General features: G+C 33.0%; 1 protein-coding gene across 3 annotated transcripts in view; it reads left to right on the forward strand.

The window, feature by feature from the left end:
- The window catches only part of Rsph3 (Radial spoke head protein 3), a 53445-nt gene extending 47251 nt beyond the window's left edge, over window positions 1-6194 (forward strand). For 2 of the 3 annotated variants that reach the window (XM_076479961.1, XM_076479962.1), the window contains exons 8-9: window positions 524-588; window positions 4984-6037. In XM_076479961.1, the coding sequence (XP_076336076.1) occupies window positions 524-588; window positions 4984-5148 (230 nt within the window). In that variant the 3' untranslated portion in view covers window positions 5149-6037. Of the gene's footprint in view, window positions 1-523; window positions 589-4983 lie in introns of all 3 variants that reach the window. The other variant, XM_076479960.1, reaches the window with a different exon arrangement.
- Window positions 6195-17315: the final 11121 nt, after the last annotated feature.

Raw genomic sequence — 17315 nt, forward strand, 5'->3', positions numbered from 1 at the left:
AAATATTCCAGTAATAAATGTAAGAGAGAATTGTTTAAATTTTTTAAAAACACAATTTATAGGAGGGACACAGCAGGCAAGTTTTAATTTGTGGCAGATAACTGATTTAAGTAAGAAGACTAAACACTAATTTTCATCTTAACTTGAAGATATTTTAATTGTAAGTGTGTAAATCTTCAAGAGTCTAGAAATAATATAGGGGTGAAAAGAAATCCTAAAATGCTCAGTATGGAGTAAACAAGTGTCATATGATAAATAAAAGTGAAAATTATGGATTTATTAAAATATTGTTTTTACAATTAAAGCCTAAAATTTATATAATATTAAAATATGAAGTATAAATTACATTTTGATGACAACTTTGTTGATCTGGATTGATTATAAAGTAGCTTAATTAAATTTTGAACATAACTAAAATTGTTATGAAGTTGACACTGACCTACTTATGTCTAGAAGAATAAAGATCAATAAAATGATATTCTGTACTATTCTGTAGTTTACTATAATAATTCTATAATTTCAGACCTGATTGAAGAGGTTGTTTATTCTAAACATGAAGAATATTCATCTCTGCAAAACCAAATGCTAGTAAGTGTCTGTAATGTGTTTGTCAAACATTATCTATGATCTTAATTAAATTTCTGTGTGTGTAAGAAATTCTTCAGGCAGTGATTGCTCTAGGCATTTGATTTTTTCAACATTTTATTACATTTATGTTTTTGCTAATTTTTCTAAATTGTCTCAACAGTAATGAAATTGGAAGATTGTTTTAATAAATGAGTGAGTGTATGCTTTACTCTGTAATAAGTTAACAAGAAATATAACTTTCATGTTTGTTTTGATAGTGTAGCTGATACTACATTATATTTAAATAATATGCACAAGTTTATAATAAGTCTTTAGCAAAGTGTGTGGAAAAATTCTCAAAATTTCAGGATGTCTTCTGATATAGTGAATAAGTTATTATAGCTCATAGCTGTTTGTGTTCAGTGTTTTGAAACATAATGTACAAATAAAGTCAACAATAGCTTTATAGTATTATGTTTACAACTTCAGGATTTTGTCAAATTTCATAAATCATTATTTTTAGTAAAAATAATTCTGTACTGTGTTATAAAATTATGTTACTTTTAAAATAAATGGAACTGTCAAAGACTTGCATTTTGTGACTAACATCAGTTAGTTGGATGTGTTAACATGTGACATGTTAAGCTAAAGTAAACTGTTTGAAATAGAGCAGTTAACACATTTTTTGTAAGACATAACATATCTTGTGATAATAAATGCAAATAAAATGAACATTTATCTTGGTAAAAACTAAAAATGATAAATAAATACATTTACAAAATAGAAAGTAAATATTTTCATGATTGTGTAAATTGTCTTTTTCAAGCAGCCATTTGTATTATATGATGGTATGTTTAAAAATTTTATGCCAGATGTCTTTTTGTCAATATCCAAATGTTTCTACCAGAAGTAAAAGAAATGTTGGAAACTTTACTTTTGAGGAATTCTTAATTCAAACCAATATTTATGTGCATTCCCTCAAACCAATTACTTATTTGATCCTGTAAGCAACATACATTTTATTCAGACTTTTATATTGTATTTTTTTATATTGTCTGTAGGAAATTTTAAAATAAGAACTTAAATAAATGTTAAAACTATAATTCTCTGAAGGCAAAGGAATAGAAGTTAATATGTTACATCAGAGGTGGTTGGTGTGTTTAATTTTTGTTACATAATCCATAACATTTAATTTTAATGAAAAAATTCTGTTTGCATAATGATAACAATCATAGAATTGTAAAAGAGTTTCATATGCAAAGACTCACTTGGTAACTTTTTTTTAATTTTCAAGTACTAGGTAATTAATTACACAACCTATGTTAGTTTTTAAATTTTATGTGCATGTAAGTATACTTTATTAACAAATATTTGTTTTTTGGTATGTTTTGTTTGAGCTTTTGAAGTAGGATTAGAATATAGATGCTCTTCACAGTATTAATTTAACTAAATATAGGTTTTTCATAATACATTTTTATGTATCATACTTATGAATGTGTAAAAAATAGAAAAAAAATTAATGTTAATTTTATATCAATATCACATTTTGGTAATTTGAATTTTTTTCAGTTTTTGCAAGTCTAAAAATTACATTTTAACTTTATTAATGTAAGACATTTGTCATTTATAAAACTTCTTTTGGGTTAGAAACTGGTAATATAAAAAACAGAAAATTGTGTTAAAAATCAATTTATAAAAAATATTTTTATTGAGGAACTTGCCACCTGGAAAACCTGCTTATTGTTAGGAATTAATTAGATGTAAAATTCTCTTTGATTTATATATTTTTTTTATCTGGAAGAATTATTTGCTGAAATATTGAGAACACTTATCAGCTGTTATAAAAGTTTCCTGTGAATCATGATGAATTTGATAGTGAGGAAAACTTTTTAACTATGTTAACTAAGTTAGAGAATAGAGCTAAAAACTTTTCTCTGAGTCAGTGGTGTAGTGGCCTTTAAGGTTGTTGAGTAATCTTGCCATATTGTTTTAATTATAATAAAACCCAGGGTGTCAGTCACTTGTGTGCCATATGTAATAAAAAATACACACCAAGAAGGCTGTAGATATAGTGCTCAAATAGCTTGATGAACCATCACTTCTGTGTATAAGTGTTTTTTTCTAAAGGTTTAATCGGATATCCTTTTTATGTTACCCAAGTGCATACTACTAGAATTGTTTCGTTGCTTTATATATATTTAATTATAATTAAACTTCCTATTATAGTTCTGAGATAATACTCAATTCTACACAGAGAATAGCTTCATTCTTAGTGTATTTGCATATTAGACTTGCATGCCACTAGCCTTGAGCTAACTCCTATTTACAAATCATGTGTTAAACATGAACTGTGCTAGTGCAGGATGACATCATCATGCAATGATAGCCCTCAACCACTAGGAGGGTGATACAACTTACTTGTGCAGTAACTCCTCTTAAAGCACTTGCACTCAATTTAATTCCAAGTTGAGACAGAAAGAAAATACAACAGAAGTGAGGAGAATAGGTTAGAAGATGTGTAGAGGTGAGTATTTATTGGAATTATATTTTCAGATTAGGAAAATGTTAACTTCTGAGAGGATACCTCTTCACACGGAATAACTAGATTTCCACTTTTAAGTGATGGACGGTCCAGTATAAAAAATTAAGCCTAACTGAGTTCACTTCAGATAGTGCTTGAAGTGAAAGTCTGTGGAGTGTGACACCTGATTGCAGGGGCTTCATAGGGGCCTACCTCTGAAAGACTACATCTCATCTCAACCAGAGTATAATCTTTGCTAGAAGGAAACAGAGGAAAAGACAAATTAACCCAGAGAGTTAAAAGGGTGGATGGAATCAGGTGATGACCAACCAAGCATGTGCACATAAATAGTGAGCTAGCTAAGTAGTGCAGTTTGGTTAGGGTATGGTCATACTATACAATGTCTGCTTACCTTGATAACTGGACAACCTTACTGTAAGAGGATTGCGCTGGATAGATAGCATCTCTACCATAGTACTTTCTAATGATGCTTTGCACAACAATGAGGAACTCTCCAGGATTTACCATTCCAGGAAGTGTACGAGGCAAGGTTCTCCTTTGCTCTGCTTTAAGAAATGGAAGAGAATTCATATTGCGGAGACATACAGATGTACCTGAATTTCCAATAGATGCCTGTCAGGAAGTTATTTTACTGGTGACATTGCAGTGGAGACACACACACATATTAGTGGAAGAGTACTTTGGCTGACACAATAAGAATAAACATTTTAAGATAACACTCCTTAAAAGAAAACATACAGTGTAGAAAAATTCTGTTCAGCAGCATTCTAACCTTTATGTTTAATTGGCAGATAAAGATAGAATATAAAAAACAAAAAGAGAAAATAACTTCTGATGTGAAAATGAATGCCAAGTCCATTTGGGACATGGATTACCAAATTAGGTAAAAGAAACCTAAAGGCAAATGTCAAAGATGTGTCAGAAAACCAGTAATGCTGCAACATTTTTTAAAACTTTCACTAACTCATGTAATGTTCAGTAGTGTATTTTCCAAGAATATGTATAAAAATTACATACACATAACCATGATAAATATGTAGACACATCATAACTTCACATTGCCTTACTAAAGGGACTTTAAATAGTGCATAAGACAAACGTCAGAAAAATGGGTGAAGTTAATGATTTGTTAGTGCTTCAACAAAATAGTATAAAAAACAAATATACATCCACTTAAATTTATAACATGGAAAAATGGTATGTTAGAATAATAACTAAAAGTTATTTAAGTTTCCCATCAGAAGTATCAAAAATTTGCTAAAACTTATGATTTATCAGAAGGTCATCTCAAGTGACAAAGAGAGAGAGAAAGAGATTGTTTGAGTAAATTTTAACCTTCATCTAATCATCTTAATACTGTAAATCACCTATTAACATTGCCTTAAAAAGTTATAGATCTAGGAGTATCTGAACAACCATTACAGGATTTTTATTTTAAGTATTAGTATTATTATCGATCTCAGGTCATGTCAAGAAACTGTTTTACATGACATACAGTAATATTTTTTTATGTGCTTCTAGCAAAATCTATGAACATGTTAACATACTCTTGTCAAAACAAAACTTTTAATAGCACTTGTAATTAGAGTTTTATTTATAGTCTACATAATACACTTGTACTGTTTATTAGAGTTTAAACTTGCTTATTGTGCCTTAGGTTTTTGTGTGGAAAATAAAATAACCAGCCACTTAATGTTGAAAAGTTTTAATGTACAAAGCACCTTACATAAGTCCATAGTCGCAACCAATTGTTTAGAAATTGTATTTTTTGAGATTTTTAGTTTGAAGTTCTGGAGAAAACACAACAATTCTTTCAGGACCACAGTTTCATAAATTATTTTTCTGGTTTCATTCTTACTAGTGTTATTTTACAGGCTGATCAACATACATCCCCTACTACTTATGAAGAACAAAGTCCTGTCTTAGTATCCAATACAGATCATGAAATCTCAGTTAGAGAACAAACAGCCAAGTTGTCAACAGAAGAAGAATCAGAATATGACAATGGGAGAGAAGATGATGAGGAAATTACAGAATAGCTAAGTTTTCATATCAAATATTTCAAAGCAACAAAACTGCTTTTAAGATTTACATTGTAACTAGCTGCAAAAGAAACTGTAACTCCCACACAAAATAGTGGATAATTTTTTTGTAAACTATCATTTCTGACTATTCGTCTAATTTTATATGTTAAATCAAATGAAAAATTGATCTGTGGAATGCTAGTACGTGTATGTTTTCATAATAAGTATGAGTAACTAGAAATAATCTAATGATATTATAATTCATATTTTATTTATTTTTACCTTATTTATAAGGGAAAATTTAAACTATTTTTGTGGCTGTTAATAAATTAAGAATTAATAAAAATGAGTGTGCAGACGTAACTCCTTCTAGCACTAAATGTACAATAAATCACTTGAACAAAATATTATCTAAACATAGCTTGTAACTGCAAGTATGATTGAATTGCATTTATGTCAAACTAAAATAAATCAAATTGTGCTTGATTAGATACATTTCTTTCACAAACTGTGCATTGTACTATACTGGATGTGTGCATTACACCCAAAGATTTTCAGTATTTCTGCTGTCTTTGGTCTTCAAACCCACCAATCACCTGTAAACCACCCAAAAGTAACACCAATCTCAACATAATCTTTCTCAGAAATGACCACCCATCCTTCACCACAGATGAAATTCATAAGTTACACCAACTCAACAATCCATACTGTTCTCTGTATAACATCCAGAAGAAGAATTTTAACCTCTCGCTTCACCAAAGTTGTCATGACCTTTCAACTGACTGCAGACTTCTTCCTCACCCATGGCTGCTCTCTTGACTGCTATCACTTCAAAGCTGAAAAACCATACCAGAAGCCTTTCATACATCCCACCATTACCAATACTCACCTCAAGCTTATTTTTCACAACATTGGATCAATGCCCACTACTTACCATAACTTCAAAACCCACAGTGAAAAACAATCGAATACAAGAGATCAAGAAACCAAAACTATGCCCACACCAGAAAAAGAATTACAAGACCAGACAACTCAAACAACCACAAGAAGAAAAAAAAACCTAGACCCAGCCCCCAACTCAACCTGTAACTGTTGAGACTTCACAAAGATCAGTAACTTCTTTTCACCTCCTCTTCATTGATCTCACCCAGTGCTCTTATTATTGACACCACTGCTGATCATGACGTACATGAAGAATTCTTCTTTTTATGCCCACATACCAAATAAATTCCTGTTAAATACATGAAGAATCAGGGTCTTCACGAAGCCCGAATTAACCCCAATCATGGACATTCACTTCGCTTTTCCTGTTTACTTCTCAATATCTAGGCACTGATAATGGATTGGCAGCTTACCAGTAAAAGTGGATTTTCTTGGTGCACTCTCGTTTCTCCCCTACATCACCTCTTGGCATAGTATTTATAGATCCCCACTGCCTTGAAGAACCTTATGTCCAACATTGGCCATTTATTCATATAAATATCTTCTTCACTAAACTGCTCATTAATATTATCAAGCCACCATCTCATTCAGTTTATCTACATTCTGTCCCATTACAAACCTTCACAAATCAGGCAATCTTTTTTTTACTATAAGCAGGGAGAAAGAGGATTGCGTAATCTTTGAGTGCTCTTGGTGAGTGGTTCTAAAATAACTATCAGAGAGAGAATTTTATCACTTTTTCTCGAGAAAATGTTCACTGATGTGTTTCTCTGTATTACAACTGTTGAAGATACTTTGAGTGTTCTTCATTTTACAGTGTTGAATTTCATGAGAAAAAAATAAGAAAAAATACTTGTTCAGTTTTGCAAGTCAATATATGACATAAATGCACAGATTATTGTTTCTGGAACAGAGACACATAGGTCTCTCCTATTCTCTAATATACAGTTACGACAGAAAGTGTTTGTATGCCTGGGTCATGAGTAGTTTTTTTCTCATAACATACAAATTATCATGATTAGGATAATGAAAGTATAGTATAGTATATTATAAATATTAGACTAACACATATCTACATAAAGTTTTATGTAAATTGAACGACAAATAAACTATTTATAAACAAATAACCAAACATAGGAGGGACAGAAAGTGTTTGTGCACCTATTTTAATGGTCAGTTGTGTTTTTGGTTCTCTCTGGAATTTTGGAGGTTAGCAGTTGATCCTGTAAGCTTAAACAATTATGCTTTGAACAGTAGATTTCGGCACCTTAAGTTGTGTAGCAATACCGGAAAGAGACACACGAGACTTGTATTTTACGATAATTCGGTTTTTTATATCACTGGACAGTTGTTTCCTGTTCGCCACGATGACCAAGCAGATAATGACGGAGATGGCGCTGAATTGTCAGAAGTAAATTTTTTTCTTGCTAAATTCCAATAATTATGAACCCAGTGTCTAGTTCTGGAATGGTATAATGTAGTTTATTCGCCAAACTAAACAAAATTTGTACGGGAATATCAGTTTTTTTACCTGTTCTGAAATGTACAAACACTTTTTGCTTCTTCTATTTTTGGTTATTTGTTTATAAACAGTTTATTTGTCGTTTAATTTACATAAAAATTTATGTCGATGTGTGTTAGTATAATATTTATAATACATTTTTTAAATCACTGGATAGTTGTTTCCTGTTTCCCATGATGACCAAGCAGATAATGACAGAGACCTTGCTAAATTGTCAGAAATAAATTTTTTTCTTGCTAAATTTCAATAACTATGAACCCAGTGTCTAGTTCTGGAATGGTATAATGAACACTTACTGCTTCTCCTATTTTTGGTTATTTGTTTATAAACAGTTTGTCGTTCCATTTACATAAAAAAGTTATGTAGATGTGTGTTAGTATAATAGTTATAATGCAACATACTTCTATTAGCCTAATAGTGATACTTTTTAAGTTATGAGCAAAAAACCACTCGGGATGCAGGGGTATGAACACTTTTTGTCGTAACTGTACAGGGGGGAAGGTATCATAATGTTTTGGTGGGGACATGTGTGTTCTTATTTGTAGTAAGATGGGGACATTCAGTCTGGTAGTGTTTCTCTAGGAGACCCCAGGGCTGCATTTGAGAATGAACCTGGGCATTCTGGAGAGAATTTAGATTCACTTTATTCTGTTGGCTTCTTAGAAGTCCACTTTGGGATCAGTCATCTCCATCTTCTTTTTCTTAAATGGGTCTATTAATTGTGTGATATTTTGGGTCTTACCCCAATAGATTTTGAGCCTGCACCTTTCTTGATTGCTAAAGGGCTTGGAATGAATACATAATTTTCCCACTTTCCACTTACATTGCAGTCTGACAAGGAAGGCCAGGTTGTTAAGGTGTTCGACTTGTAATCTGAGTGTAGCAGGTTTGAATCCCAGTCATGCCAAACATGCTCACCCTTTCAGCCATTGGGGGAATTATAAAGTGATGGTCAATCCTACTATTCATTGGTAGAAGAGTAATCCAAGAGTTGGCGATGGGTTGTGATGACTAGCTGCCTTCCTTCTAGTCTTACACTGCTAAATTTGGGACAACTAGTGCAGTTAGTCCTCGTGTAGCTTTGCTCAAAATTTAGAAATAAACAAACAAATCTTACAAGAAGCTTTACTGCTCAGTTACATGAAAAGCAAGCTATGTCTTGTCTGCCACAGTTGTTGAAACTACGTAATTTGGCCTACTGCCACTAGGTGGATGGATGTGTATTCAAGTTCTAAAAGAATACACTTGCTCCTGGAAATGTTCTTTTCTAGGAGAGTACATTGTCATCATGAATAGATCAAAAACTTTTTTGTATTCGCATCACTCTATATATGGTGCTAAGATACTTATTAATCCTCCAATATTTTGTTGGAAGATTCTCAGGATCACACGTCAGTTTGACAAGTTGGGACTATTTTCACCATGTACAATGGTTCTGTTATCAGCTTCTGCATTAATCCCAGTTGTTATTGATGTCTTTACCTTTCTTGGCTCCTATAGGGAGTCATAGATCCACCACTGTTCAAGGATCTTGATCCCCAGTGTCAGCCCTTTGGTCCATTGGTACTCAGAATGGATTCTGTACATATACGTAAGATTTTTCTATTTGGTAGGAACACCACCAGTGGTGGCAGTGACTATTGTATGCCTTTCCAGTCTGTGGTGACTTGACTCCAAGAATTTCTGGACGTGTTCAAACCTTAAACACAAATTCTTGGGCATTACAGTCATTGAGCCAGAATTAATAATTCATTTTACGTTTTCACCACCATTATACAACCAAAGTATAGGATTTCTGTCTCTTGCAGATACTTGGGTTTGGGAACTTTATTCCAGGGCTATCAGAGTTTCGTTGTTCTAGAAGGGTGATGGAGAAAGGCATTCCAATTCTTCTAGCATTTTATTCCCGTCTGTTTCTTGTGCCCAAGTAAAACAGGAAATTGGCGTCCAGTCATTGAATTTTCTCGTCTATATCGATTCCTAGGTCCTTCAAGGCTTACTATGGAGTTATTCCTTATTCTGTATTGGTATTTTTTAGTAGGACTGTGGATGTCCAAGTTCAATGGCAATGCTTCATGATTCCTGTTGATAACTGAATAAACCAGAGGGAGAATACTTAGCATTCGTTAGAATTTCCATATACTTGTATGGACATGTTATAAGGATTCCACTTGAATTAACACACTAATCAAGTTTAAGGTCTGAAATAACTGTCATAGTACCTCTTAACTGTGTAGAAAAAAGCTAGCATATTGTTCTGGTGTATGCTATAATATATCAATTTAATAGTAATCCACAAATAAACCTTGAGAAAAACAATACTTAATACTATATATTAAGCTTGTTGTCATGCCATGGCGCTAAAGGCGTATAGAGAATTGTCAGTAGAGTAGAGAGTTAGCAAAAACGTTTTAGGTGATACTAGTTGGAGTCTCCAAAAAACTGCTGCAAACTTCAAATTATCCCCATATACTTTCAAGTATATTTTAAGTCTTGAAAACAGGAAAGATGTAGAACACCTAAACTCAATGATATTGATGTACAAAGTACAAAACCTAGTCTGTTGACGATTGGGAAAGGGTGCTATGGACGGATGATTCCAAGTTTGAAATATTTGGTTCAAAGTGTAAGTTGTATGTCCAGCAGAAGAAAGGTGAAAGATACTTTCTTTAATGCATGAAGCATGGGAGAGGCAGTGTGATGGTTGGGATGTTTTATTACTGAGGTGAAAAGAGATTTTTGCCAAATAGGTGGAATAATGGACCAGTGCAAGAATCATCAGATATTGATCCGTCATGGTATACCCAGTGGTTTGCCTATTGTTGGTAGAGGATTCTACAACCAAGAAGATGACCCTAGACACTCATCAAACCTATTAGGAAATTACTTTGCTTAGGATGAAGCTCCTGAAGTCATTCAAATGATGCAGTATTCTCCACAGAGCTCCGACCCCAACCCAGTTGGGCAGATCTGGGATTTGATAGATCAAAAACTTGACAAATCCAAAGATACTTCCAAAAATCTTTATGGGGGAGTATTAGACATAGATAATTCCTCTTTGGTAATAATAAAGACGAGAATAAAGATAAATAAGCAAAAAAACAACAACAAAGAGAATTACAGAAACAGGTAAAAGAGTAAAAAAATAAGTCCATTATTTTAGGAATGATATAAAATGAGAAATTCTGAAATAAGCGTTTTTCTTTTTTATTATGACTCACATGTGTAAACTCTTTAAGACAAAGAAAATTGCACAAAAAGAAAGAGAAAGCTGATAATGTGAAGCCATTAATTATAAAATGATATTAATAATAAGTTAATTATTACCTCAGTTGGTTTATATGGTTTCAATAATTTGGTTAGGCTAATAATCAGTAATACTTTGCAAAAGAAAGAGAAAGTCGATTATTTGAAGCCATTAACTAGAAAACAATATTAATAATAAATTAATTATTAACTCAGTTGGTTTACATGATTTTAACAATTGGCTTAGGCTAATTAATAATATTTTTCAAAATACTTTTGACTTTTTTCCCCGTTTGTATAACTGTCATTACTGTTGTCTTTATTACTAAGAATAATAATTACTATCTATTATCGTATATAGACATTTACCACTTACAAACAGCTTTACCGTTTACAGGTCTTCAACTCATCATGAGGCTTGACAGGGCTAGGTGGGTAGGGCGCTTGACTTGTAATCTGAGAGTCTCGGATTTTAATCTCTGCCACACCAAACTTGCTTCCTTTCAGCCGTGGAGGCGTCATAATGTGCAGTCAGTCTCACTATTCCTTGTATGTTTTGCATGCTACTCCAAAGAGTAGTCCAAGAGTGGGCGATGAGTGGTGATTTTTAACTGCCTTCTCTGTACACTTCTCTTATTCTGCTAAATTAGGGACAGCTAGTTCAAGCTTATTTAGTTAGGTAATTGCCGACTACTAGATTTATTTTTTTGTAGACATTTACACTCTAATGTTGTAGGTAAACAACATATTCAAGATCTTATTATTTATGGATGTAATGACCACATAATAGAATCAGCGTATGTAGGTGATTGCCATGTATGGCAATCGTGAGTTTCTCCTGTTTATGGAGTGATATCTGTGTAGCAATAAACAGCTAGTTATTTTCAAGTGACAATATGTTTTTATATTTGCTTCTAAAGACTGCATTCCTGAACTTATTGATAAAGAAAAAGTGAAGAGCACAACTAAGTTACGGTACTGATTGCAGTGCACAACGTTGAAGTCAACTGTGCTAAGACTGTGTGTTTGGGCTTGAGTTGTTGTATAAGCAAGGCTTCTTTAATTTTGCGTTTTTTATGTTTGTTTCTTTATTTAGTATTTTGGTGTTTTCAAGCCCAAAATAAACCAATACAAAGGAACACCTTTATACCTGTATTAATAAATATAATCCAACATCTAAGCATGCCCTCTACACAATTACACAACAGTCTTTAAACATGTGGCCAGCTATCGGTCAGTTACCTCTTTCTTTCTTTGTGAACCTGACGATATCTGAAGAAGGTCGAAAAGTTGTTCGCTCCTCTACTTAGAGTTTTTTCTACTCATACCAGCCGTTTTTACATAGAATGATATTGTAACAGCTATACGTGTATGTAAAATATGTTTTTAATTAGATATGTGAATTGAGGAAGCTTGATGTTGATTATTTTAACGTCTTATTATAAGTGTTCATTTTATTGCTCATAGATGGTGTCCCAAATTGATAATTACGTCTTCCAACCATTTACCTGCTAATATTTTCTGGTATTGAAACGTTATTCTTAGTTAGATAGTTTATATTATTAAAAAATGTCCACTTCATATAATAAGATGTTTATTGAGCTTATGATTTATTAGTTTTTTTCTTATTACTCAAAATATTTATTCAATAAAAGTTATTTGAACTTACAGTTACGACAGAAAGTGTTCGTACCCCTACGTCGTGAGTCGTTTTTTCCACATAACTTAAAAAGTAACATGATTAGGATAATGAAAGTATGTTATATTATAAATATTATACTAACATACATCTACAGCTGGAGATGACTGATCCCAAAGTGGACTTCTAAGAAGCCAACAGAATAAAGTGAATCTAAATTCTCTCCAGAATGCCCAGGTTCATTCTCAAATGCAGCCCTGGGGTCTCCTAGAGAAACACTACCAGACTGAATGTCCCCATCTTACTACAAGTAAGAACACCCATGTCCCCACCAAGAAATGATTCTACCTTCTCCCCTATATGGGCCTGGCATGGCCTAGCGCGTTAAGGCGTGCGCTTCGTAATCTGAGGGTCGCGGGTTCGCGCCAAACATGCTCGCCCTTTCAGCCGTGGGGGCGTTATAATGTGACGGTCAATCCCACTATTCGTTGGTAAAAGAGTAGCCCAAGAGTTGGCGGTGGGTGGTGATGACTAGCTGCCTTCCCTCTAGTCTTACACTGCTAAATTAGGGACGGCTAGCACAGATAGCCCTCGAGTAGCTTTGTGCGAAATTCCAAAACAAACAAACAAATCCCCCCTATACAGTTACGACAGAAAGTGTTCGTACCCCTGCGTCCCGAGTGGTTTTTACTCATAACTTAAAAATCACGATTAGGCTAATAGAAGTATATTGTATTATAAATATTATTCTAACACACATGTACATAAATTTTTATGTAAATTAAACGACAAATAAACTGTTTATAAACAAATAACCAAACAGAAAGTGTTCGTGAGTCTACATTAATGTTTAGTTGTATAGCCTTTTAGGTAAATCACTTGGCGCAATCTCTTTTCATAGCCATCTATGATCATTTAACAATACTCGACTGGTATTTTCTTCCATTCTTCTTTACAGAAGGCCTCCAACTCTTGCAAGTTTTTTCGGATGGCGCTGATGAATCCTGGTCTTCAACTCATGCCAAACGTTATCAATTGGGTTGAGATCGGGTGACTGCGATGGCCACTTCAGAACGCTTATATGGTTCCTCTGCAACCAGGATTGCACATATTTCGATGTGTGTTTAGGGTCATTGTCGTGCTGAAAGATCCAACGACACCCAAACCGCAATTTCCGAGCATCATTCTTGATATAAGTGCCTAATATATCAACGTACTCTTCTTTTTTCATGATTCCGTTGACGCGGTGAAGGCTGCCTACACCAGAAGAGCTGAAGGAACCCCATAGCATGATCGAGCCACTTCCGTGTTTAACTGTACGGACGATGTTCTTTGGAAGATTTCGTTCCCCCCTTCTTACGGAAAATATTGCGAATATCATTGTGGTCGAAAAGCTCGATTTTAGTCTCGTCTGACCAAAGAATACTCTTCCAATAGGTAAAGAGTTTATCTACATGCTTTCTTGCATACCTCAATCGTGCTTCTAAATGAACAGGCTTTAAATATGGAATTGTACCAGGACGGCATGCTTTGAACCCAGAAGAGCGAAACATGTTCGTAACTGTAGAGGTGCTTACTTCAACCCCAGTTTCCCTTACCAGTTTCTGTATGTCATTACGTGTTAAACGTGGTTTCCTACTATCTTCTCTGAGAACCTTCCTCTTGGTTCTCTCTGGAATTTTGGAGGTTAGCAGTTGATCCTGTAAGCTTAAACAATTATGCTTTGAACAGTAGATTTCGACACATTAAGTTGTGTAGCAATACCGGAAAGAGACACACGAGACTTGTAATTTACGATAATTCGGTTTTGTATATCATTGGACAGTTGTTTCCTGTTCGCCATGATGACCAAGCAGATAATGACGGAGACAGCGTTAAATTGCCGGAAGTAAATTTTCTGCTTGCTAAATTCAAATAATTATGAACACAGTGTTCAGTTCTGGAATGGTATAATGTAGTTTATTCACCAAACTAAGAATTCTCACGGGAATATCAGTTTTTTCACACGTTCTGAAGTGTACGAACACTTTCTGCTTCTCCTATTTTTGGTTATTTGTTTATAAACAGTTTATTATTTGTCGTTTAATTTACATAAAAATTAATGTAGATGTGTGTTAGTATAATATTTATAATATTTTATACGGCTATTAGCCTAATCGTCATACTTTTTAATTTATGAGGAAAAACTACTTGGGACGCAGGGGTACGAACACTTTCTGTCGTGACTCTATGTGATTGGTTTAATGTTAAGTCATTTGTTGTTAGTACAAGAGATTGTTGGTGTATTAATGCATCATTTACCACATGGTGATTATGGTTATCGTAATTAATTATTAGAATAAATACTACATCATTCAGTGTCCACGAATAATGTAAATACCTGGTATTGCATGATGTAATAATTTGCTGTTCTAGTTTGTTTGTTTGTCATCGTACTGTTGTATTTATATATGTATAATATCCTTTCTCTTCCTACCTATTTTAGTGATATAAATATTTTAAACATTTATCGTTTATTTAGTTTCGTGGTGTAATGGTGTCCAGAAAGTTATCAAAATTTCATTTGCATTCAAGAGTGCTTTCTTTCATGAGCTATAGATTTCATGGTAAAAACCTAACTCAAGATAATCGTCTTTTTTGAGATAGAGAAAGCTGTGGCACTTAAAACAGCCTATAACAAGCGACTTCTTTTTTTGTTTTTGTCTCTACAGTTATGTATACCGTGTTTTCTTTTTGTCAGTTTTATAACAAAGATTGTTTTCATTTTTACCAATTTTGTGCAATATCGTTATTTCACACACATTAGGAAGATTCGTTTAAATTATCTGACCACTTATTTCCTGAACGAATCTTTAGCTCTTTGATCTATCTTATTCTTGTCAGTTTTTACCTGAAAATAACACAGTCAGCATATGGTTACTGTATCAATTGTTGCTCCCATTAATTCTGTGATTTTAAATACTAAAAGCTGGTTTTGATATTTGTGATTGGCGTAACTTAAATAGCTCATTTTGGCAGCTTTATGCCAATATCTGGAGCTCGAATATCCATGGTGGATACAGTAAGAGAAAGACATAACAAACAAAAGACAAGCTTTGTGGTAAAACATAAACAGCTTTTTCGTTTTAAAATTCACTAAAAATCTAATATTGATTGTATAAAAGTATGTCGATCAATAATCAAATATTTTTATTAGTAATCTTCAAAACACATTATTTGCAAAGAAGTCTGTTTAATCAGTACGACTCAGTGTGGATGATGATGTAGAATAGTTTTACTTATTTGAAGTCCGGGAAATAGCCTATTTACATTAATTTCATAAAAGTGTTTTAATCAGGGCATGGGCTTTTGTGACTAAAATATTTTAATCAAGACATGAAGATAGAATATGTGTCTAAAGTATCTTAATCATTGCATAAACTTAGGATACGTACCTAAAGTATCTGAAACAGGGCATGAACTTTTTGAGTACAATTTAGAAACTTAATATTTTCAAATTAGTTTAAAAATAATAAATTACGTCTCCACTCTAAATTTTACATGTCTGTTATGAAAATACGTAGTTCAGTATCGCTGAGCTTATGAAATGAATAAAAGGCACAACCAGTTAATACCTATTTCAAGCTACATATTTGAGTTTAGTTTCTTTTATTTGAAGGGGAAATAAATCCTATTCACATTCAGAATGTATTTAGTTTTTATAATGATGGAAAAGATGTCTCTATTGTTTTAAAATTGGATTCCTCCAGGTTTCTAAAATAGACTATTCCGCAAGAAGAACTCAATTAGATGCTACATGTAATAGGCTCATGCATTTCCAATACATATAAGGTTTAAAACATTGATATCTATGTTTGCGATAGTTATATATACTCTGCGTACATTTATCCTGTAAAAAGCAAAACATAAACAATTTTATACCAACCGATTGAAAACGGTACCCATATGAATAGCGACACATCCAGATCCTTAAAAAATACCCTTGCCTTCTCTACTACATAATATAAAAACACTTAACCAAACATAAAAATACAATAATTTCACCATAAGCTGTGGTCAATGGCCAAACAAAATACATTTTGGAGCATGATATTCAAATTATTTTTTATCGTAAGACACAACATTCGTGCAAACTCGTGAATCTTGTGGTTTCAAACCGATTTTTTTGAGCAGTCAGAAGCACCAGTGCATTCTAGATCAGTTTTTGTGCATCTGCAATGACAGTTACGACATTGTTCACCATCTTTCAAACAATTTCACATCCAAGTTGCCTGTTGGCAATGGATATCTGGCAACAACTTTGAAGTATACTGGTTGTTTTTCAGGTTTCAACCACACAGTTGTAAATTTATCATTCCGTCTGTTATATTTGTTCTATTGGTATATCCAGTTAATAGCAGACAGCGATAAAATGATTTATGTTCTGTTAGCCTCTCAAGCCAAGAAACCATTAATCAGGTACCATTATATACTTGTTCTATTCATCATTCTCTAGCTAACATCGTGTATGATCCCTACTTATCTTGATAAACAATATAATTTTGATTGTTTTATAGAAACTGGTAGTTGAATTACGGCAATTAATTTATTTATAGAACTTTTAACGTTTCTTCATCTCATTAAGTTACTGTATTAAGATTGTTTTTTTAAATCTTTGTATGAATTAAAAAATGTAAATTTCTAAGTTATCTATGGAATGTTCTCCATACCCCAATTTATAAATCTTAATACAAGAAATAAATGACCTTATAACACCAAAATGCTATCTTTTATTAAATTAGACCCTTAATGTACATTTAGTTAATAAATAATTGAGACTTTCTACAAAAAAAG

This window comes from Tachypleus tridentatus, chromosome 13 (assembly GCF_004210375.1).
Source record: "Tachypleus tridentatus isolate NWPU-2018 chromosome 13, ASM421037v1, whole genome shotgun sequence".
Classification (NCBI taxonomy): Eukaryota; Metazoa; Arthropoda; class Merostomata; order Xiphosura; family Limulidae; genus Tachypleus; species Tachypleus tridentatus.